Source organism: Triturus cristatus, chromosome 8 (genome assembly GCF_964204655.1).
Source record: "Triturus cristatus chromosome 8, aTriCri1.1, whole genome shotgun sequence".
NCBI classification, from domain to species: Eukaryota; Metazoa; Chordata; class Amphibia; order Caudata; family Salamandridae; genus Triturus; species Triturus cristatus.
This window is the reverse complement of record NC_140591.1, coordinates 1,241,807,470-1,241,833,308: the sequence shown is the minus strand read 5'-3', so window position 1 is coordinate 1,241,833,308 and position 25,839 is coordinate 1,241,807,470. Positions and strand designations below refer to the sequence as shown.

General features: G+C 44.3%; 1 protein-coding gene across 2 annotated transcripts in view; it reads left to right on the top strand.

The window, feature by feature from the left end:
- Positions 1-25,839, top strand: part of MED14 (mediator complex subunit 14) — a 1,045,467-nt gene that overhangs the window by 525,970 nt on the left and 493,658 nt on the right. For both annotated transcript variants that reach the window (XM_085622933.1, XM_085622932.1), the window contains exon 17: positions 5,858-6,018. In XM_085622933.1, coding sequence (XP_085479059.1) covers positions 5,858-6,018 — 161 coding nt within the window. The remainder of the gene's footprint in view (positions 1-5,857; positions 6,019-25,839) is intronic.

The following is a 25,839-nucleotide window of genomic DNA, read 5'->3' as shown; positions in this document are numbered from 1 at the left end:
AACATGTATTGCTGTATCCTGCTAGTTAGTTCATGCATTCTGACATCAAGACAAATACAAAAAAGAACAATTGATGGACAGAATGTTGAACAATGTCAAACATCCATCCCAGTACTGAGATCTGGGCCTAAATAAACGTTTTGCTCCCCATGCCATTCTAGTTAGACAAAGACAAATAGAGCATGTTGCTATTATCAGAGTTACTATATAAATGTGAAAGCTACAAACCTTTCGACTATGTTTCCTAACTCCTACACCCTATTTTTTAGCACTACATTGAGAGCATAAAGTAAACTAACGTTGTCTGCCGGGGAGATTGTTAAAATTGTTGCACCGCTTTCCTATTGTTGCACCGCTTACTTGAACACAGGGTGCTTCTATGTTATCAGACTCTCAGCTGGATGAGCGAGCAGGATGGTGTGAGAAAGTGGCTCTGTATATACTGTTCCCAAATAGGTAGTCACAGTCCCCAGAGGTTTGGCAGAGACTAAAGTTAGATATAACCTTACTCTCTAAAGTGGTAGCTTGGTCGAACAGTAAGGCAGTATCAGAGGACAGTGTAAAGCATTTGTTGCACACAGTCAGCAAATGGTCTCACACACTCAATAACTGAACTCTAGGCCAATGGTTTAAATTAAAAATATATGTTTGTTTTATTTTAAAACCAACAATAGGTATTAAAATATACTTTCTCAGAATGAGATGCTTTGGTTAAATACTTTTGCAATATGCAATTGACTTTTGTAGCTAGTAGTTACAGGTTGTTGCAATAGGCAACACAATTTCAAAGACAATAGTACATTGGGCTCACTGGTAGTTTTAAGTTATTTACAATAGATTACTTTTAGGATTACTTTTCTAACTCCAGAACTGGATCTTAGATTCAGTCCTGGGACAGTTCTTGGAAACAAGTGAGTAAAGTCGACTTTATTACTGTTGTGATTTTTAGTAATATTTTCAAAAGTTGACTCTTAATTTCATAGAAAAACAGTCAATGATTCCCTATGGGAGAAAATTCAAGTTACAGGTATGGCATGTTCTCGTTACTTTTGTAATCCAGTACTGGGCTCCTAGGCTCAGTACTGGGACCTCAATCTAAAACAGGTAAGCAATTACGGTTTCAGAGTTGGTACGATTTTTAAAGAATATTTGTAGTTTGTAAAAATCGACACTTAGAAGATATTTCACAGAAAAACAGTCAATGATTTCCTATGGAAGAAAATTGGGTTAATGGTAAGTACGGTTGTGAGTACTTTTCGGGTTCAGTGCTGGGCACCGAGATCCATCACTGGGATCTCTCCTAATAGCAGGTGAGTATTTTCGTTTTCGTTACTCGGTTGATTTGAGAAACTCCACACTAGTGCTGGGATGCCTCCGGGTAGCCATGCGCTCTAGAAATGTCTTTTCATTCATTCACTTAGAAGAAATTTCAGAAGAAACCAGTCAGTGTTACCCTATGGAGGAAAATTGGGTTATCTGCTTTTGGGTAAGTACTCGACTGGCAGAGTTAAGATTCTGGGCACAGACTCAGGGGTTTCCCAGGGTCAGGTAAGTACAGTTGTTACACCCTCAGCGGCACAAGGGCAGCCGGGTGCAGAGTGAGTTAGGCCCAATGTTATCCTATGTTAGGCAGGGGGGCCTTGGTTGGTGGCTGCTGACTAGCAGGCCACGCGGCTGTGGGAGCTGGGCTCCTGGTCACTTTCTCAGGGCAAATGGGGATGTAGATAGGTGTAGAGGTTACACTGCCAGGGCCACTCGGGCGGCTGGGTGCAGGGTGCTTTTGAGCCTTCGGGCGCTCAATGGATTTCAATGGGAAAGCTCCTGGTTGAACAAAGGCTGCAAGCTCGGAGTCGAAGAGTCTTCAGGTGCCACCACCACTTCGAGAGGTAAGTTGGGTAGTTGGAGGATAGGTAGGTACCCAGGAGTTGGGCACAGGGGGCCGCAGGGTGCTGGGGTGCCTTTTGGTGTCGAGAAATCTTACCCTCTGTTGATTGCGGTTGGGGGGGGTACCTGGTTCTGAGGCTGCAGGCGTCGTCAGGAGCGTCGAGTTGAGTCCTTGGGTGCCAGATTCGGGGTCACAGTCGACGGGGGGACGTCCTCGGGGTCTTTGTTCACTCCGGCACAGGCCAGGCTTGGCGGGTGCAGAGTGTGCAGGGTTTGCGGTTCCGGGCTGATGCCAGGGGTTAGAAGCTGGTTTTGAGCAGAGCCTCTGCTCGTGCGAGTCCCAGGTGCTTAGAGCCAAAAGGTAGCCAGGTCCTCCGGGGTTTGTGAGGTTGCTGGCCACAAGAGGTGCCGGGATGTAGCAGGAGCAGGTTCGAGGGTCGACAGGCCGGTAGGGCTGGGGCCAAAGCAGTTGGTGTCTTCCTCTTCTTAGCAGCTGCACGGCATGGAGTTTGTGTTTTACGAGCTCTCAGCACCATGTACTCTTAAATGGCAGCACTGCACTTACAGTGCCCAGGAATGCTCCTGTGCCCACACCACTGGCATAGGGCACCCAGCTAGAGGGGTGGCTGATGTATGCCAGGGCAGTGTAGGGGGTGGGCATGGCACACAAGGATGTATGCCATGTCGACTCTTTGTTTTGTCTTGTACCCAGACACTCAGCCTGCAAGGGCATTGTGTGTGTTTTAGGGTACAGGGCCTCTAAGGGTGGCACAATGAGTGCTGCAACCCTTAGATGCCTTCCCTGGTCCCAAGGCCCTGGGTACCCTTTACCAGGGGCTGACATGTGGCCAGGGTTTGCCAATTTTGGGTTTGAGGTTTTTAGGGAAGGAACATAGGCCCTGGGCACCTGATTGGCAGGAGTCCAGGGTCAAAGTACATTCAGCAATTCAGCAAAAAGTGGGGGCATACCATGCAAGAAAGATGGCACTTTCTCACAGATGGGAAGTGTAGGAAGCTGAGTTTCTGTTGCAGTAACTCGCCACTTTTTGCCAGATTTCTGATGCACTTTGACTTGATGTGCCATGGGTCCCTGCCAGTCAAGTTCTCAGGGCCTGTGTTCTTTACCAAAACTGTACCTTGTACCACCAATTGCCACCTCTCTGGCCATATGCAAGTCCCTTGTAAAAGGTACCATGGGTACCAAGGGCCCTGTGACCAGGGAAGGTATCCAAGGGCTGCAGCACATATTGTGCCAACCTTAGAGGTCCGGTACCTTAACACACACACTGCCATTGCAGGCTGCGTGTTTTGTGCAGAAAAAAGTGAAGTCGACATGGCATACAAACCTATGTGCCATGCCTGCAGCCCACTGCCTATGGTATACGTAAGACACCCCTCTAGCTGGGTGCACTATAACACTGGTGAGGGTACAGTTGCATGAGCACTGTACCCCTACAGTGTCTAAGCCCATTCTTAGACATTGTAAGTGCAGTAAAGCCATAAAGAGTATATGGTCTGGGAGTTTGTCATTACGAACTCCACAGCACCATAATCGCTTTACTGAATTCTGGGAAGTTTGGTAGCAAACGTCTCAGCATAATAAACCCACACTGATTCCAGTGTGGGATTTATTATACAATGCACTCAGAGGACATCTTTGTGATGCCCCCTGAAAAACGACCAGCCTCTAGGCTGTTCCCTGATTGGTAAACACCAGCCTGCCACCACAAGACATGTTTCTGAACCCCTGGGGTGGGAGCCTTCGCTCCTTGAGCCAGAAACAAAGCCTTTCCTGAGCGGAGTTGTTCACACCTCCCCCAGGGCAGGAAGAGCCATCTGTTGCAGGGGAGCTTCAAAGGACTTGCTGCCTTTGTAACACGACCCGCAGCCTCTCCTGCTATCAGGATTAGGCCCCCTTCCTGGCTCACCCCCTTTTCAGCGGGAAGATGGCCAGGAGAAATTAGAGCATCCTAGGTGTGCCCACCTCTGCCAACCCCACACCTCATGTGGGGGAGACTAGGTGAAACCCACTCTTCAGTGCCCGCCGTCCTGCAGATGGCAGGCACTCTCCAATCAGGATTAGGGACTGTGCCCATTCCCCACGTAGGGGGAGCACACCAATGGTATAGTCACCCTAAGGTCAGTAGCCCATTGGCGACTGACCGCAAGACCTCTATAACACCCCCTAAATACAGTATTTAGGGGGAAGCCCGGAACCTAGAAGGCAGATTCCCGCAACCTACAAAGAAGCTGCCCAGCAGAGGAGACTGCAGAGAAGAACTGACTTGGCCCCAGCCCTACTGGCCATTCTGCAGTTTCCAGAGATCCTGCACCAAAAGTCGCCTTGTCCTGCAGCCAGCGACCTCCAGAACGCTTATGTGGACTGACTGCCTTCAACAAAGACCAGATCTCCTGTGAACAGCAGCTCTGTCCAAAAGAAACTCCCAAGACAGACTCTGAGGACAAGGAAACCAGATGCCTGGAACCACCACTGCACCTGACTTCTACGGCCCGAGTTGCCCACTGGTCCCAGTGAGGTCCCCCAGCACTCCAGAGTCCGAGTGCACCATGGGTTGACCCCTCCAGGTCTCCCCGACGTCACCTGCAGCCTCTGCACAGAGACCATGGTCACAGGGCCCTTGGTACCCATGGACTTTGTCTTTGAAGTTTTCGTCGACGGAATTGACTTTTTTGAAGTCTTTACCTCCGAAGTCAATGAAGATGGCTTTCTGAAGGTTTTTGTAGATGAAGGGGTGACTTTGGAGGAACAGAACTGGATTTCTTCTGAAGACTAATTTCTTTTGATAGTCCTTCCCTCTCCTTTACACCTCGGTGAGGAGCCTCTTAGATCTATCAGAGGTCTTTTTCAGGGCTTTACCAGGGCGATTTTCAGAAGGTAAAGGAGAAGTCCTTCCCCTTTTCACAGACCTTCTAGATGAAGTCGCAGAAGATGAATCCTCACTGTCACTGGACACTGTCTCCTTTCTTGATTTCAGTTTCAGGAGCCAGGTCAAAAGATACCCTTCACGATCACGTAAAGTCTTGGTCGAAAAAGTGCGGTAAATTTTACAATCTGCAGCCTTGTGGTCCGGATACAGACAGTAAATACAGTCCTTGTGTTTGTCTTCAATATACAACCTCTTTTTTGCACAGGTAGCACAAGCTCTAAAGAGGGCTTTATTCTCTTTATCTGACATCCTGAAGAATTTGAAGGAAAAGCTGTTGAAAAAAACTGTAGAACCAAGTTCTAAGAACAAAACTGAGCAGAGCTCAGTGGAGACTCCCTAGCACAACGTGCGGTAGAAAAATCTGAGGTTCTGAGCTTTTCTCAGGAGGGCTCAGAGAGGTGAGGCCAATCTGATTGGTTGTTCATTTTTTTTGGTCTCTTTTACAAAAAGAGGTAGATAGGATGCAAAACAAGAATGGGACTAGGCCTGAGTTCTGTTTTAGTGATGGTTTCTATTGCTTTTTTATGTATACCGGGGACTCCCATTCCGACGACGGGGAATGATACAAGCATGGGAATCTATGAAAGTTTCCAAGAAAGGAGAACCAAAGTTACAGATAAGTAACTTGTTTTCTTCACTTAATAGATTTTTGTCATTTTGGTGTGTATTTAAAGGTAAAAATATCCTCTATTTGTATAAATTTGTGTCGGATTTGTATTGTGATACGTGTTTTATTGACTGTTTCAGTACTCCTAAATGCTTTACACGTTTTCATTTGATTAAGGCTGACTGCTCTGTACCACAGGTACCCAGGAATGAGCTATGGGTTTTATAAAAGAAATCTAACTGGACCTGATAAATATTGTGACAATATTACATTGCGAGGACTCACATTCACACCAAATAATAATTTTCCTACAATGTCTTTTTGTTGGGTGCACCACATAATACAGTTCTCAGTGCACTGGACATATTCTATTGAGGGTATGGTTCAAAGTGACGAGCTCATTATTTTTCTTCTTTAGAATTCCTTCATGTAAAGGAATAAGTGAGGAAACGCAGAAGGTTCTGGATCGGTCGCTTCTTGATTGCACATTTCGACTACAAGGCAGAAACAACCGCACCTGGGTAGCTGAGCTGGTATTCGCCAACTGTCCACTGAGCAGCACAGCATCAAGAGAGCAAGGTCAGATATTGTATTTAAATTACATAAGGTTCTTCATGTTTGTTACAGGAAATTATGTTATATGCACGTTTTGTATATGTATTTATTGATTATAATATCTTTGTCAGCACTAAATTGGCCATTATTCAAGTTAAAGATATCTTTATTTCACATTTGGCCATAAGGTTGAGAATAATAAAATGGATTTGAATTTCTGGATTACAGTCGTTTTGTTTTAGAACATTTAAGCAGAATACAGTCCATGCTAGGCCAATGTTGGTGGGGTGGAGCAGAAGAGTTGTGAAATTTAGTGATAGGCCTTTGCCTCAAGACTGTTCAGACTGACACTCTTTTGATGAAATTAATTTGTTAATTGTACGATTAGGTTTTTGGACGGTGCCTCTGTTCTTAATATATAGCAGACTGTCCTAAAGAGATGAGTCAGATGGGACATACCATTTTCAAGTGGGTTGAGATGATTCTTGTGAAGATACAAGTATGGATTCATTTGGGAAATTCTGAAGACAAAACATTGAATTTCTTGCTTGGTGTTTTTGAGTAGAAACTGGGCACCGGCTTCTATGTATGTTTTTTAATCTGTCTTTCAACTATTTTTGTGGCACCAATTTTGGGATTCTGTTGTTTTGTTGAGAGTGGATAGTTGGTTGTTTTCTTGTGCATTCTGTTGAAAGACATTATCTGAACTGTGGGGCATGTGTGAGGCTATTTTGCATTTTTGAGTGTCTTATCTATAGATCTATCCATATATATCATCGCTGGGTAGTTCCCAAGTTAAGGCGGGGAGCAGCTCCTGTATAGAGCACCCTACAACACCAGCGACACACTGAATCGTTTCATCTCAAATGTCTGTATTTCTAGAAAAGTTTTTAAGCATAGGATTAGCACAGTGCCATTGATGCCGAGCTAGAAAGGGACAAAGTTGCTTGCCATTTCTAACGCAAAGTCTTTAAGTGTAGGGTTAGTGTAGGAAGCTAACTTTTTAGCTACTGGAGCTATTGGATGCTGATGTTTGACTGACAGCACACTGAACCCTACTAACCCGACCACTGTGCCAGTGCTCTTTCCTTAAAACAAAGTGATGTCTTGGCACCAACTCTGCCGACCTGTATGCTATTCCTACCAGATTGCACTAAAGTCGTCTCGTCCGGCAGCTGCTGCGCCTCTAAAAGTCTGGGAGTACTGCCTGCCTTAAACAAAAACCAAGGAACTCCTGTGGAGTAGTTCAACAGGCACTCCAAAAGAACTGTGAGGACTCTGGACCACCGCAGACCCGACACCGGAAAGCACCACTTTGCCTCCAGCCCGAGTTGAAGTGGTCTAACAGTGCCAGCGTGGTCCCTCTGACCCTCCAGAGACAAAGCCCACCTCTGGTTTGCCCACAGTGGACTCACTGACGCTGCCTGCATCTTCTTTGTGCAGACCCTCTCTACCGTGAGTGTCTACGGTGATGATGACCTGATGCTTTAGTACACCTCTGCACACGGCTGCCCTCTCACGAGGAGAAGAGGACCAAAGTTGTCCCTGAGCATCATAAGATCTGGGCCCCCTTTTTGGTTCCGCCTGACTGTTCTCCTGGTCCCAGGTTGTAGCCTCTGTACAACTGGACCATTCCATGTTAAAGTGAATGGTACACCCGACACCATAACACACCTCTGCAGCATGATGCCCCAAGAGCCTCCCAAGGTGACCTGTTGGTGCGCCCTTGGACCTTGCCCCATACGTGCCTTCTTAAGTCCAGGATATTGGTCCTGTAAGTCTCTGTGAGGTGCCCAAATGCAGTACATGTTTTTCCCCATTTGGATAACATTGGGCACCCAATGCTGAAAAACAACTCTGCACCTGCCGCCCAAGGTGACCTGTTGGTGCTGCCTTGGACCTTTCCCCATACTCATCATAAGTCCAGAAGATTGGTCCCTTAAGTCGTTGTTAAGTGCCTGAATGCAGTACATGTTTTTACCCCATAGGTTAATATTACCACTTCCAAATATTGGACTGCCAACTTTTGAAAACTATAAAAATTCATAACTCGAAAAGTACTTAACTGATTCCAATGATCTTGGTATCCAAATTCATATAAAAGCATGTTATTTTTACAAATTGGTGCCAGATTTCTTTCTGAAGTGTGTGTCTCACCTACTGTCTTTGTATATGTAGTAAATGCTACTCACTACTCTCGGATACGCCGAACTACTCGCCCACACTACCACAAAGAGAGCATTTGGGGTGTTATTGTCCCTCTGTAATTCATGTGGGGTTTGTCTGGATTCTTTACACAGTGTACCTCTTTTTGGTTCACTGTTAAATAAACCAGCTTCCTACATCCCTTACACTTATTGTGCTATCATTATAGCTCTTGAGAGAGGTTTAGCGTTGTCCAGACACAAGGGAGCACCCAGTATAAGTCAAAACAATACCCTTTTAGGCTTGGAGTGCTGCATAAATTATATAAAAAAAGAAGCAGAGCATTCAGGTAGTTCCCAAGTTTGAGTGAAGAGCAGCTCCTGTAAATCAATATCTCTCAATACCTCTCAATCTCTCTCTCTCTCTCTCTCTCGAGCGACGTTATAGTTAGGTGTTGAAATTTGTTAAGAACTGTTTGAAACTCACTGAAATCCACCAGTTATAGTTTAGCACTGCTTATGACCTTACATCACTCATGACAAATTTAAATAACATTGATGACAACATTGGTGGTATCATCCTTGACACTGCTATTCACATAAAGCCTTACATCTTTTAAAAAAAGAAAGTTAGTATTGTAGGGTTTATGGTCCTGTGCATTATACTATTACTCTATGTACATGTGAGGGTGCATAAAATGGAGCTAGCATAAGAACTGGAGATAACTGTGGCTGTACTTGGTGAAAGTTATTTGGTGCAGGGTTTACCAACCACTGTGTGTGCGCATTTAAAAAATGGTTTTCATTGCACTGCGGGCGCTCAGTTGGGAGGGGGTGATAAAACAACACATGCCACTCTGGGACACCTCTAGCTGGGCAAGATGCGCACAAGTAAGGGTTTCTCCAGTTGGGATCTAATAGTCATTTCCAAGGTCGGGACCTGTGGAAAAAGGGAGGGGTGGTCACTTTTGCTCAGCTGCAGATAACGTATCAGATGGCAAGTATGGAGCAATACTGATACATGCAGATTAAGCACGAATTGACAAAGGCCATACCTGCGGGAACTGATCTACCAGAGTCCTCGTCACTCTGGGATCGCATATTTACGGACTGTCTAACCAAAAAAGCAATTTCTCGGACATACCGCAAGTTGGTTCATCATCAGAAAGATCCCACACACTTCCTTAAAGAAAAATGTCAGGCAGAGGTGGGAGATGTGGACGAGCAGGACTGGCAGGGGGCGCTGGCAACCCCGCGAGAGGTGGCGATTCCCTCCAGATTAAAACTCGTGCAATTTAAAATACTGCACAGAACATACTACACTAGAACCACACTCCACAAAATAGTGAGGACTGATACACCACTGTGCCTTCGGGTTGTGGACTTGCGGGTACCTTCTACCACACATTATGGGACTGTCCCCATATTGCAAAATATTGGAGGGCGGTTATGGCCACGATCACTCGAGTGTGTGGCTTCACTGTCCTCCCGCCTAAGCCCTCCCCTCCCCCTTCCCCCGCCGAACCACGGAGATGCCTACTCAATGTGTGGGAGCCAACAGATCTTAACCATGCAGAGCAAGACTGGGCGACCCTGGGTATCACACTGGTCAAAAGTAATATTGCTCAACACTGGGGAGCACAGACGGTCCCCTCCCATCAGCAGTGGGGTCATGACCTAGACAGTGCTATGGTTGCGGAAAAGGCAGTATTTATTCATAGAGGATGTACCCGGAAATGTATGCTAGTGTGGTGGAAATGGAACACGTTTCAGGGGAACATATGCACCCCTCCAACCGAAGATTCTGATCCTGATCTGAGTGACTGATAAACTTGATAACGGTTTACAAGGGAGGATTTTATGTAATGCACAGACGGATTTTATGTCAGTGATGTTGAAGCGGAAGTACTTATACTCTATTCACAATGTGGCACTACCTTGTATATTATATCAACGAAAAACTGTAAGTGATGGTAATCAGCTGTACTTGATGCACATGGCGATAAAAAAAAAAATTCAACAACAAAAAAAAAAACAACTGTTAAAGTGATGTTATAGTTAGGTTAAAATGTAAGGTAAAACTTAACATCTGAAACTCAAAAAACCACTGAAATTCCTATTGGAAATTATATGAGGAAAATGGGTTTTGCGTTCCCCTTATTCTCACCAAAGTTCGTCAGAAAAAAAAATATATATATATATATCTGGGCTGTACAGATGTCCATACATTATCTATTGCTGGAAATAAATTTGCATGGAAGCTAATTTCTATCCCCAATAGCACCCTTCTAATTCCACTATATTTTGAATTGGGATTGAAGAGAATTAACAACCGGGCAGCACTTAAACCTCTAATCTACTGGGTTTGCCTCTATCTACACCTCAGTTGAGTGATTACAGAGATGCGCTCAAATATAATGGGCGCAAAGGCAGTTGCCTGGCTCAACTATGTTTCAGATGTGTTCAAGAGGCTGGGTCTTAGGTTATGGGATGCTCCAAATGCCATATCTCGAGCTAACATCACTAACCTGCTACTGGGCACATATGCATGAATGTTACATAAGAAATGGATCAAATGTATTGCTGACTAATATGTACCTTGATTTTAAATTGGTCCAATGTTTTGAAACATTTTTAGACTCAATATCTCTGCCCCTAACCAAAAGCATGTATGTCCGTTTTCGTTTAGGTATTCTCCCATTGAGATCCTTTACTGATAAATGGAATAAGGAGCTAGTTACAAGCCTTTGTCCTGCTTGTGGCACGGACAGCGAGACCAAGACACATATACTGTTTTTCTGTCTAGAATATCTTAGGTCTTGCTGTAAATGGATTCGGCCAAAATGTAGGTCTTTGGCCTTGACAAGATATCTAGTAGCTCACAGAATCCTAAAAAGTGACCCATCTTTGGCTATTGTTTTTACTGTCAGCAAATTGTTACAGGCTGTTTGGAATAGGCGCAGTACAATTTTAAAGGAAATAGTACGCTGATATATGTTCTGTACCAACTATAAATATAGGTTTTGGACTATACATTACTGCACAATTATGTTTTTAAATTTCCCAGAGGTTTTAATCTTTTGATTAACTGAACTGCTCGTTTGTACTCAGTTTTAAGCTTTTTTTTGTATTGACTGATCACTCATAGGAATGAAATATGTATTTATTGAGATATTATAGTTGCACAGTCAGGGTAATAATTCAAACCGATATGTACACTAAGATGGTTCATGGTGGGTGCAAAAAAAGGAACACACTCTCTCTCTCTCTCTCTCTCTCTCTCTCTCTCTCTCTCTCTCTCTCTCTCTCTCTCTCTCTCTCTCTCTCTCTCTCACTCACTCACTCACTCACTCACTCACTCACTCACTCACTCACTCACTCACTCACTCACTCACTCACTCACTCACTCACACACTCTCACACTCTCACTCTCACACTCTCACTCTCACACTCTCACTCTCACTCACACACACTCTCACACACTCACTCTCACTCTCACTCACTCTCACTCACACACACTCTCACTCTCACTCTCACACACACACTCTCACTCTCACTCTCACTCACACACTCTCACTCTCACTCTCACACACACACTCTCACTCTCACTCTCACACACACTCACTCTCACTCACTCTCACTCACACACTCTCACTCACACTCACTCTTCCTACTTGCAAGTTGCCAAACGCTTTTCAAACCGTAACCCTTGATCACTGGTTTGCAAATAACATAATGAGGCACCATTTTAAAACAGGAACTCCCTTTATTTGATAATGAAGTCCCACCCCTGTGGGCATGGCATTATGGTAAGTGAAGTCCATCTGCTTGCTGAGACTCGAGTTCACTGTAAGACCCCAGAGGGTGTGCTGCCTTACGATGTATACCAATGTTTCAACCCAGTTGGGTGGAAGTGCCAGAGAAGAAAGTAGTGCTGCTGCCAATATAATCCGACGGTGAGGCCCCCTCCACTCCCGGAATGTGCACGCAATTGCGAGCACCAGGATCCGCCAAGCTCCAGCGGCGGGACATCTCCGCCGCTGGAGCTTGCAAGCCAGTGATCAAGGGCTACGGCTTGAAACGCGTTTGGCAACATGCAAGTAGGAAGCTGGAGAGTTCGTTATGGCTGCTGCTGGGGGTGTTGAGCGGTAACCCTTTTATGTGACGTTTTCATGGGGACACTCTTGGTTTTTGAGAGAGAGATATATATATATATATATATCTATATTATCTACTGGCGGTCGCCAGTAGATAGTTATAGTTAGTGTGGTAAATAATTTAATTACCGGAACTTAATTTGATGCGGAAAATCTATAACAATAGCTCAGTAAAATAAGAGGCAGAATCCGTGGTATTAGAGGTTCGGAACGGGCTTTATTCCAAAATCAATTTAAATTGATGAGCTCCAGATTCCATCACCACGAAGGTTCAGGAAGTGAAGACGTTACTTTATTGACAGGTAATCATTTTTATACAATAGGCATTACAGTGAAGCAAATGGAGGAGGCGTAACAATTGATAGTAAAGATAAAACATACATGCGTAGCAAAAGTGGGTGTAACTGGGTGTAACTAAAGAACGTCATCAGGTATGATGTCATAATAGGGTGGTTCCATGAAAGAATTTCGCAATGTCAGCAGAAATACTTGGCAGAAATGCGCGCGCAGCAGCATGACGTGTGATTGACGTGCAACTAGGGGGTGAAGGGGACTTGACATTTAGCTCTACATGTGGCGACAGAAGTCTGGAGGGTCAAGTCAACCTAATCCCAAATCATATCTAACATCCTATGTTTAAAGAACTATGTTATCCAAAAGAGAAGTCTCTTAGAGTAGAATCTTATTCTATACTGACTATACTGACTGTGAGTGCGTGTACAAGCGTCTAAGTGTCTACACAATATGCGGGGGCAGAAAATCTTCCATAGTAACAGGGCTATGAATTACTTGCATAAAGACAGAGAAGCCGGGCCTTTTGCTGGGTAGCTGGGAGAATGTTTACTTAAACTACTAGACAGGAATGCATTGGGTAGGGAGCGGAGCAGATAATTTCGAAGGTAAAATACAGTTTTTGGCAGGCAACAGGCTGATGTCAGACACCGTTAGCTGCGCAGAGAGTAGGACAAAGTTCATGGATACAGATGCGAGCTCAGACTGAAGCTTTCAGAGGCAGAAGGCAGGAAAAGGCTTGATGGCAGAATCAGGGCCTACTTGCCTGGACTGTAAAATGGCATAAGTGAACCATATAAAGCCGGTGGCCTTTCGTACTTAGGAATGGAATATCCGGCCCATTCATGGCGGATCTGAAAGAGGACATGTTGGCGGTGGACGCACATGTGTTTGCGTCTTCATAACTGGAACTGGAGGGAACATACATGTACTTGTGATTTATACATGAAACCGTTGGGGTCCAAGATAGGGGACATAACTGATCATGAAAATCCATATTTCCACATTCCCTCCTTGTCCCCTACTTGCCCGTCAAGAGATATCAATCTTCATCAATCCGTTGATCTGTTCATATAGCATCATTTGTTCTTCTTTTTTCTTCTCGGATGAACGAAATCTTGGTGGTGGAATACACGATGTGGCACACAGACCACAGATCGCTGGTCCACATTGTAGGCATAGACAGCAACTGAATAGTATGAGGAAGCCAATACCGAGGAAGGATAGGACCTTCCATCCAAAGGTAGATAATACACTCCAAAACCAACCGGACCAAGTCCAGGTGCCTGGATTCTGGTGTATCTGGCTCACAATCTTATGAAGGCGAGTTATGGCTTTATATACAGATGGCGAATTTTCTGGTATGAAAATGCAACAACTTGATCCGATGACCCTACAAGCTCCGCCCCTATCGGCCAGGATGACGTCAAGGACAAGACGATTTTGAAGCACAACAATCCGCATAGCAGACTGCTCTTCTGTTAAATTGCCTAAGGCGGAAATAGTTTCGTTCACTACTGCTTCAAGGGTTCTGGTTAATCTACGTATCAGCTTACTATTGGTAACTGTACCTATATAGGGAAAGAGACCTTTATTGAAATCTGTGTATTTTTCCCATGCGGTCTCAGTGTAATCGACTATTGGGAGATCTCTCCTTTCTCTATTGTGTACTAAATGAGTATTTCTATGATAATCAGGAGGAGCTAGGAAAACAGGTGGCAAAAGGAATCCGATGTAGCAGGTACCATCCCAATCTAGTGGCAAACGTATATATGCCGTCTGACCACATATGAAGTAGGAATGGCGGGAAGCTCTAAATGTAGACTTGCCTTGATCACTAAATTCTATTACAGTGGTGCATCTACTATGACCCATATGTATGGAACCATTCTTTCTTACACATAATTCACCTTTAACTGGAAATACTGACATGGCGGGCAAAATTGGAGTAGCTTCGGATTCGACATTTAGGATCATGAGATTAAGCGTAAAATTACCTAATCCATATACTTCATTTTCTAGATCAGTTCCTGTTCTTTTGGGAAGTCCCTCCTTGTTAGGGTGACAGACTTTTAGTAAACCTAAGTTCAAATTTCCCCATACCCAGTTGTCTTGATAAACTGCAGAATTCGAATCTAGGGAATTAATTAAACTAAACCATGCTCCACAGGATCCATTGTGTGTGAACGGGTATGGAAAAAGAGGTAGTATTCCTTTATAGTTCTGATAGGGAGGGAGTCGACCACATATCCAACAATTTGTAGCATTGCTAACCTGATGGGAATGATGTAACATACTAATAAACGTGTTATTGCGCAGCGCAAATCTATAGGACAATTCATGCGGAGGTAATTCACTAAAAGAATGTTCAGCAGTAACATTATAAACATGTCTAGAAATAGGATAATATATGTGCAACAATATACTTGCAGTAATTATTAAAAGACTTAAGAAAAACAAAATTAATAACGTCACTGTGCAATGACTACGCAGTGATTTACAGTACGCATGTCGTTTCAGCTTTATCCTTCTGTTTCTTTCTCTACACAGGTCTAAGGAGTACATGTCAGAGACAAATTCGACCGATTCACCTTGGAGAGGACTTAAACAATCAAATTGCCTGACTTGTTAGACCTAAGTTTTAGTTTGTATTGCTCATGGCTATTCAGTTCAACCAAAGGAAGTTTTGAGTCAATCGGGGAAGGCACGCAAGGTGTGTCGTTTACGTCTGACGGTAGTCCATGAAATTTCTTGATATGACTTGAATGTATCCAGCCTTTGCGACCTTCGATCTTCACGGCTGTCCTCGTCGTTAACAATACGAGTTGAGGCGACTTCCACCTAGGATCCAGTTGAGACTTCCGGTCAAAGTTCCTCACTAAAACCAAATCTCCTGGAATTACGTCATGGGGTTTCACCTCGGTGTTGTCGGGAAAGGCTGCAGCTACCTGTGAACGACAAGATTGTAGTGCAGACATCAAGGAAGCCAAGTAATCTGTCAGCATATTACAGTCAATATCAGTTATTTTGCGTGGTATAGGCGTCCCCCACATATTTGGTGGTCTACCGAAGATCACCTCATAAGGGGATAGCCCTGTTCGAGAGTGTGCTACCATTCTCATGTAGAAGAGTGCAACGGGTAAGGCTACTACCCAGTCGACACCTTTCTCTCTACAAATTTTGGACAATCTAATTTTCAGGGTCTGATTATGTCTTTCCACGAGACCTGCTGCCTCGGGGTGTCGGACACAGTGAAATTTCCACTGATAGCCTAACAAAAGTGAAACGTGTTTCATTAATTCGGATGAGAACGGCTGGCCGTTATCTGAGTAGACAGCACGTGGTAAACCGTACCGTGGGAAGAATTCTCGAACTAACTGTTTGGCAGTAGTCGGGGCAGTGTAATCTGAAACCGGGTATGCCTCTGTCCAACGGGAAAGAGCACAGACAACTACGAGAACGTATTTGAATCCTCGACATCGTTCCATCTGGATATAATCCATCTGGAGGACTTCAAAAGGGTGATCAGGAGGCTGAAATCCACCCTGTTCTACGGGAATGCTTTTTCCTGGGTTAAACTGACAACAGATCATACAGGTACGAACTTTTTGTTTAGCTGCTGCTCGTAAATGTTTGTTGAACCAAATGTGTTGAATGCTGTCTAGCATAGCTTTTTCTCCTAGATGTGCTGGACTATGTACAGTATTAATTATAACTTGGACCATTGAATCAGGAAGGAACCACACAGATTTTTCCTTCGTCATCCATCCTTGATCCGTTTGGATCCCTCCTAATTCAGTCCATTTCTTTATTTCGTCTGGTGTAGCATGTGTCTGTATGTCGATTACGTCAAGAGCGGGATCCTTAATCATCATGCAATATGTTGGTGTCGGGACTATTGTCTTTGTCATGTCGGATGTCTGAGTTTGAGCAGTCTGTTTAGCTGTTCTGTCAGCTAGATCATTGCCTTGAGAAATGATATCAGTAACTTTCGTATGAGCTTTACATTTCATAATTGATATTGCAGTGGGTAGATGTATTGCATCTAATAAGGCATGAATGAGGGGTCCGTGCTGAATGTGGGCCCCGTGAGAAGTTAAATAACCTCTCTCTCGCCACAGCACGCCGAAGTCATGTACAACTCCGAATGCATAACGTGAATCAGTGTATATGTTGACTTTTTTATTTGCGGCTTGAATACAGGCTTGTGTCAGAGCGATGAGCTCTGCGGCTTGAGCTGACAAGGTATTTATGCAATTTGTTTCAACGATTTCAGTGTCTGTTGTGACTGCGTAAGCGGCCACTAGCTCTCCTGTACCTGTTCTCATACATGAACCATCTACATACAACGTCAGGTCTGGGTCTGACAATGGGACGTCTGTCAAATCTTGTCTGGGTTTCGTCGTGATAGTGATAACTTCAATACAATCATGTGCAAGTGGGTCTGTTCCGTATATTGGTAACAGTGTGGCAGGATTCAATGTACTACAACGTCTGATTTCTATATGTGGCTGAAACAATGTTAATTCGTAACCAGTAAGTCGTGCTATAGTCAAGTGTTGTGTTTGTGTGCGGTTCAAGAGAACCTCTACTGCATGCGGTACTTGTACTGTCAATGGATGTCCTAGTACTATGGCATCGCTTTGTCTGATTGCTAAAGCCGTTGCTGCCACTGATTTCAGGCACGCAGGCAAAGCCTGAGCTACGGGATCTAATGTACTAGAAAAATAAGCACATGGTTTGTGTGATCCTGCTTGTTCCTGTGTGAGTACTGACAAGGCAGTACCTTCGCGTTCTGTAACGAAGAGTGTAAACTGTTTATTGTAACATGGTGTTGCTAAAACAGGTGCTTGGCATAAGGCTTTCTTTAGACTTTCAAAAGCTTGTGTATGTTCCTGAGTCCAAGGGAGAACAGTCGATGTGGCTGCCTCCTGTGTTGTCAATTGAATGAGTGGTTTTGCTAGAAATGCATACTGAGGGATCCACTGCCTACAATATGAAGTGAGGCCTATGAAAGCCCGCACCTCCTTTTGTATCTTGGGTACTGGCATATTAGCAATTAGCTGGATGCGATCTGGTGTAAGCTGCCTTCCCTCCTTGGACAGCGAGTGACCAAGGTAAACAACTCGCTGGACACAGAATTGCAGCTTAGAAGGGGACACCTTGTGCCCCTTTTCGGCCAAAAATTGTAAAACCGTCAGTGAGGCTTTTTCACATTCAGGTTCGCTTCTAGCGGTGATCAGCAGATCATCGACATATTGAAGCAGGGCAGTGTTGACTGGCATGTGGATACTGTCGAGTTCTCGTTTCAGTGCTTGGCTATAAATGCTGGGGCTTTCTGTAAATCCTTGAGGTGCGCGTGTGAATTTAAAGCTACGTCCATTTAAACTAAATCCGAACAAGTATTGGCTTTCCGGATCTATTGGGACGCTGAAAAAGGCATTCTTGAGATCAATTACAGTAAAGAATGTTGCTTCGGAATCAATGGCTGTCAGTAATGAAGAAATGTCTGGGACTACGGGGTATTGTGGTACTATGCATTTATTTAATTCGCGCAGATCAATAACCAATCGATATACTGGCGGGGCTGTTGGATCTGTTCGTTTAAGAATCGGAATTATCGGTGAATTACATACATTGGAGTCAGTTTCCACAACCACTCCTTGGGTAATAAGCTCGTCGATGATTTGCAGTAAAGCCGCTACAGCATCTGGGGGTAACTTGTATTGTCGCATTCGTGGAAGTACCACTCCTGCCTTTAGTGTGACTCGATATGGTGTAATGTTCATGCAACCAACATCTGTAGGGCCTTGTGCCCATAAATGTGTCGGTAAAGTCTGTAGTCGGTGATCCATGTCTCGGGACACGTAGTGCCCTTTGAAATCACGTAAAAACAATCTTACTCCTTCCGGAGAACAACATATTATAGCTCCTAGAGCTTTCAAAGTTTTTATACCTAACAAGTTTTCTGGACATGATTTAGTAAGCAATAAATCTGTAGTTCGTGTCAAGGGACCGATCGTAAGTGGAAGAGGCTGTGTTACTTCGTTAATGATAGGTTTTCCTGAAAAGCCAAGGGAAATATTCTGTGTGCCTGAGAGGGGTGCCCCTGGAACTTCACTACGTTTTATTGTTGTTCGGCTTGCCCCTGTATCAAGTAAGAATTTTCTATCTTGACCTAACAGTTCACTGTGTACATAAGGTCCTTCTTGATCTACAGGGACCTCAATAAGGGGTAAGCCAACTTCCCTCTCTAGGCTGTTTCATGAGTATCGTTGATAATCAGGATAGTCATACTGTGCGGTCTGATACATCTGTCGGGTCGTTGTTTGTGTGGCAGCAATAGGCTGCGGTGGCGGAGCTGGCATAGACTGTTGCGGAGCTGGCATGGACTGTGCATGCTGCGGGGCTCCTTGTTGGTTCTGATCCTGTCTAATGGGTCGTGGTCTTTCTTTTGCGTTACCTATGGCAATATTATGTTTTAAAACTGGACAATCGTGTACATAATGACCTGGCTGTTTACAATAGTTACATGTCCCTTTTACAGGACCTGTTGAGCCACTGGACTGTGTTGTACCCTTCTTATGACCGTCAGCTGGCACTGTCTGGGAAACTAGCATTTTCATTTTCGTGTCTTTCATGCGTCTATGTTCATGTTCTTGTTCTTCTCTAATCCTATTGTGATGGTACTGTAGCATTTGTAACATTTGTGACGGAGTGTTACCTTGCCAGGTACTCTCGAACTTCAATATTCTATTCTTAACTTGGGGCAAGGCATTTTCAACTAACTTTGTCACAAACAGATGTGGATACGACTCGCTACTTGCTTTTATTCCACTATTTATACCAAAACATTTCTCAAATCGGGAATAGAAATCACTAGTGTCTTCATCTGATTTTTGTTTACAGGCTGAGATTGCACCCCAGTCTTCCTTTTTCGTAGTTAATAAACGTGGCAATACCTGTACTAGTAAACCTGGTAGTGCTTTGGTCTTGTCCCCGAGCCCTGAACCTGGACCTCGAGCTTTTTCTTCGTTTTCTAATGCTGTCCAATCTATCTTCTGGTCTCCCACCTCCCAATCCTTTTCCTTGAGTTTTTCGTAAATGCCCGCAGGCATTAATACCTTCAATATTGTCATAATGTCGGGGTAGGTATATTCTCCCATGAGTAACATATCTTTAATTTCACGGTGGAAACCCGCTGGGTCTTTGTCATGACTGGGTACCACTTTCTTCATTTCTAATAGTTCTATTTTGGATATGGGTATGTATACAAACACACGTTTAAACTCATTGTCATCACCCTTTATCGGGTGCACTTCTCGTAAGGGATTTTGTCTATCCATGTAATACGTCGTTCTTTCCTTGATGGGCAGTGAGACATGTTCAGGACATACAAAAAGAATGTACTGCCTTCTATATTCTAGTATTTCTCTAATTAACTTAGTACCGGAACCTCTCCATTTATTCGTGAGTAATTCAGTCAATATATCTGGTAAGGGGCCAGGATCGGAGTGTTGGCTTTTATATAATATAAGGAGTTGTTGAATCATGTAGATACCAGCTAAACGCTGTTCATCTGGGGCGAGGTTCAAAAACGTATGTGCTAGTGTATCATCACCATATTTTCCAGGACTATCAACCCAGTGTACGGCTGACCTGGCTAATTCTTGTTCGTCCATGGAATCGAGTATATGATAACCCCTTCGTTCTCGGAGTAATTTGTCTGCGGCTTGGAACGAATGTTCGGGGGACCTTGTATTCATTATAGGAGTTTGGAATTTTCTGTTATTATCTGGACGTATCGGACATATCGGATCAGTAAAGCATCTAGTATTATTGCAAGATCTTCCTCTACCTACATAGGCCATGGTTTCTAACTGTCCTGTGGGCAGTTCTAATTCTTCCTCGTCCTCGGTTTGTTCAGGTTCGTCTACTGCTAATCTTTCTTCGTGTATTCGTTCTATTTCTTTGCGGATCTTTCGGCTCATAGCTACTATACATGATCGTTTATCGTGTCTCCCCTCTGAAATATTCTTACCCCATGCGGTAAGAATTTGCATTTCTTCCGGACTTACCCCTGGTTGATCTTGATTTCTGATCACACAGTTTATGAGGAAACGTAACAGTTCCCCCTGGATTTCCACTTTTTGGTACTCCATGGCTCTATTAATACTCTCAGGGTCTCGCCCTGACTGAACAAAATGATATATATTTTCTAAATGTGCAGTCATTCCTGGTAGCTTCCCTAAGTATATTGCAGCTCGTCGGATACGTAACGATGCCAGCATCATCTCGTCCCCTTTTCCGGGCACAGGGTCATATCTACAATCTATTAGAAGTTCCTTGAGCGTGTTGGGAGTTACTAGTTTGGGTGTACGTTGGTGGGCTAATTCTTGAAAGGAAAGTTTATTTGTTCTGGGTGGCGTAGAAAAAATGCTTGATGCACCTCCGGTAGCACCACCTGGGGTGCTGGATGTGAAAGGATTCGTTGAACGGGATATAGCAACCATAGGTGTGGATGCGGATGTAGAAACAGATGTGCTTGCCGGAACTTGTGTCGGAGTTTGCTGTTGCAGAGGTACAGACGGAGGAGGGTCTTGGCGTTGAACCCCCTCGGCAGACGGTCTATGTGGCGCAGCATTTGCATACTCGGGAGCTGCGTCGTCTAAATAAGAGGAAAGAAAAACATCTTCCGCGGATCTGGGATGCCCTTTGGGATGTGCTTTTATCGGAAACAATGGGGGTGGCAAGTCTTTTGGTATTTCCGGAGTAGCCTTAGGTAATCCTTCGGCCAGAAGAGGATACATACCATTCACAAGGGCATTTCTTTGTCTGTCTGTTTGTTCTGACTTTACTCGAGTACCTTCTTCAATTAATACACTTTCTCGAACTTTATTTGAATTCTCCTTACTTTTCTCTTCCTGCCTGAGCGCTTTTTCTGTGCGTCTATATGATTCTTTACGCCATAATTCAATGGCATCTTTCTGTGACTGTCTAGCTTTCTTTTTCCATAATTCTTCTTCTACTTTCATAATGCAATCTGCATCCCAGGTCCCAGCTGCGGGCCACCTCTGACTTTCTGGTAATTCCTTGGTGTAGTCTACCCATAGATCAAGAAATAATATGGCGTCTAGGCCATGTTTATGATACATGAAGTACCCTGGAGTGTCCCTAGGAGGGATGGGAACAGCTTCTTCGAGTACCCCTTTTCTAGTTGTGATCTGTCTTAATTTCGAAAAGAGCGGCATATTGAGAACTGATCTGATACCTAATTTTGAACACGTTTAATACCATAAAACACAATAATGAACAATCATTCACACCACAATATACAGAACATATTTAAAACATTTTAACATTTAATATTTAAATGAATAAACAATGATGGTCATTTAAGGAAACTAGTCACTAAGCATAATACTCGATACTAACTAGGTAAACCTGAATTATATGCTAGACATACTTGATATACTGCTAAGCAGTACAGATACACTGCTGAAACAGTGCAGACCGGATTTGTGTACCCAAACCCGTCTTGACCGGCACAACCTATGTGCACGTCAGAACGCCTCCCCGATAATGGTACTCACCGGGTAGCTCGGAACGGAAGGCCTCGGAACTGAACTGAACTTGAACCGGACTGGACTCGACTCGGAACTTCGGAAACTTCGGAAACTGGTGGGCCTCTGTATACCTCGGATCTTGCTCTCTCAGCTAGGCTCTGGTCGGGATACTTCGCACTTCTCACCGCCTCGTCTGGGTGTTGATCGCAGCCTCAGTTACCCCCGCTCGGCAGGAGGGAGATACAGGAAATCCTGTGGGTACGCGTTGTTGTCCGTCCAGCTGTGACAGGAGACCGGGCCTGCAACGCACCGCCGGCGCGTGAGATGAGAAAGTGTCCCTATTCGGGCGCCATTTATGTGGTAAATAATTTAATTACCGGAACTTAATTTGATGCGGAAAATCTATAACAATAGCTCAGTAAAATAAGAGGCAGAATCCGTGGTATTAGAGGTTCGGAACGGGCTTTATTCCAAAATCAATTTAAATTGATGAGCTCCAGATTCCATCACCACGAAGGTTCAGGAAGTGAAGACGTTACTTTATTGACAGGTAATCATTTTTATACAATAGGCATTACAGTGAAGCAAATGGAGGAGGCGTAACAATTGATAGTAAAGATAAAACATACATGCGTAGCAAAAGTGGGTGTAACTGGGTGTAACTAAAGAACGTCATCAGGTATGATGTCATAATAGGGTGGTTCCATGAAAGAATTTCGCAATGTCAGCAGAAATACTTGGCAGAAATGCGCGCGCAGCAGCATGACGTGTGATTGACGTGCAACTAGGGGGTGAAGGGGACTTGACATTTAGCTCTACATGTGGCGACAGAAGTCTGGAGGGTCAAGTCAACCTAATCCCAAATCATATCTAACATCCTATGTTTAAAGAACTATGTTATCCAAAAGAGAAGTCTCTTAGAGTAGAATCTTATTCTATACTGACTATACTGACTGTGAGTGCGTGTACAAGCGTCTAAGTGTCTACACAATATGCGGGGGCAGAAAATCTTCCATAGTAACAGGGCTATGAATTACTTGCATAAAGACAGAGAAGCCGGGCCTTTTGCTCGGTAGCTGGGAGAATGTTTACTTAAACTACTAGACAGGAATGCATTGGGTAGGGAGCGGAGCAGATAATTTCAAAGGTAAAATACAGTTTTTGGCAGGCAACAGGCTGATGTCAGACACCGTTAGCTGCGCAGAGAGTAGGACAAAGTTCATGGATACAGATGCGAGCTCAGACTGAAGCTTTCAGAGGCAGAAGGCAGGAAAAGGCTTGATGGCAGAATCAGGGCCTACTTGCCTGGACTGTAAAATGGCATAAGTGAACCATATAAAGCCGGTGGCCTTTCGTACTTAGGAATGGAATATCCGGCCCATTCATGGCGGATCTGAAAGAGGACATGTTGGCGGTGGACGCACATGTGTTTGCGTCTTCATAACTGGAACTGGAGGGAACATACATGTACTTGTGATTTATACATGAAACCATTGGGGTCCAAGATAGGGGACATAACTGATCATGAAAATCCATATTTCCACATTAGGACTGTGTTTCCATAGGAAATCTGAAAATTCTATTTTGAACAACTTTGGCGCCGGTTGACGAATCCTCGCGAATTTTTCAAAATAGGTGGGGCGCTCCGCTCCTACCCTGAAAGTCTCGGGGTGATTAGTCAAGCGGGGGCCGAGAAAAAAGGGGGGTCCCAAAACGCGTTTTCCCCATGCATTTTTCCATAGGACCTTTAGTCGAAGGTACAGCCCGAACGGCTGAACAGAGTTACGTGAAATTTGGCAGAGAGGTAGCTATAAGGTCAAGGAAGTGCCTTTTGAAGGTCTCGTGTAAATCTGTTCAGTATTTCCTGAGAAAATAGCATTTAAAACCATATCAATATCTATACGTGCGCACTGTGCGCGCACCCTGCCGTGCGCGAGCGCAATTCTGATTGGTTGTTAGATGTCAGTAAACATTCGAATCGGTCGAAATCAGGAAGTGGTGGCCGCCATTTTGTCTCTCGCAGTCTGAGTCAGTGAAAAACAAAGGTGGAGAACGTGAAAAGGGGCAGGGTGGACAGTTCCTGACCCCCTAGCCTTTGTCAGGGGGTCACTGAAGGCCCCCAAGGGTGAAAAATGCGCGGGGTGCGCGCACGGCACCCACAACGCTTCGTGGGCGCTCGGTGCGCGCACGGTGAAAAACCTGGAAAAAAAAATATTAATAAATACATAACTTAGCATTTAAAAAACCGTACAAATTCACTTAAAAAACCATAGGTTTCACACATGTTATAGTTAGCTGGACATTTCCCTCGTAAAAAACCAATGAAATTCCCCCGTTATAGTTAGTGCAGGCAACTATAACTCACGCGACCGCAATCCTCTGCTGATGACGTCAGATATTACATCACTGATGACATATGTGTCTTTCTGAAAAATAAATATTTGTAATATATGTATAGCTAAAGATTAATCTAAGAAGACATGGGTAAATAGGTGTCTAAATACAGTGATGTAATATCTGACGTCATCAGCAGAGGATTGCGGTCGCGTGAGTTATAGTTGCCTGCACTAACTATAACGGGGGAATTTCATTGTTTTTTTACGAGGGAAATGTCCAGCTAACTATAACATGTGTGAAACCTATGGTTTTTTTAAGTGAATTATAGATATATATATCCCTTTTGACATTGTCATCCCCTCTTTTTGCCTGACATTTGATGTGATTTTGTCTGGAAGTGCACTGGGTTCCTGCTAACCAGGGTCCTAGTGCCAAATCTCTTTCCCAAAACTGTACAGTTGTTTCCACAATTGGCAATACCTTTAGCATTCACTGCATGTCCATTGTAAATGGTACCCCTGGGCCCAAGGGCAGGGAGGCTAATGAGGGTCCTTAAGGGCTGCAGCACAAATTGTGAAACCCTAAGGGACCCCTCACCAAACACATACAGACTGCCACTGCAGGCTGCATGTCTTGTTGGTAACAAAAGAGAAAACTCAACACTGCACACATCCCTGTGTGCCATGCCCACAGACACTGCATACGGTATAGGTAAGCCACCCTTTCCTCAGGCCTTACAGCCCTAAGGTAGGGTGCCCCTGTGCTGATCAGTTCCATTACTGCCAGTACAAGTGATCAGAGAATCCATTTTAAGTATATGTGCTGGACACTGGTAAAAACAAGTTCCCCAGCTACATGATGGTATCACTGAAACCAGGGATGTTTTGTATCACACATCTCGTATTAATAAATCCACACTGATTCCATAGTTGGATTTCTTAAATCATGCACCCAGAGGGAACCTTGGAGGTGCCCCCTGAAAACGGATCAACTACTGGTGTGCTCACGGACTGGTCTTGGCCAGCTTGCCACCCCATACTAGTTTCTGACCCCCAACGGTGAAAGCCTTTGCTCTCAGGATGTCACAAACCCAGCTTGCTTGGGCAAAGAGTGTTTACATCCACTCCCACAGGCTGACCTGCAAATTAGCTTTCCAAGGCAGGGATCTTCAAAGAGCCCACTGCCTTTGGTATGGACATCTGGCTGCCCTCACAGGAGATGCTGCTGACCCCCCATTGACCAGGGCCTATTTGGCTCCCAGACAAGGCAGGAAAATTAGTAGCCAGAGAGGCTCGTTCCAGCCCTAAGTTGGGCTACCTGAAGTGAAGACGAAATTTTAGTGGCTGCCAT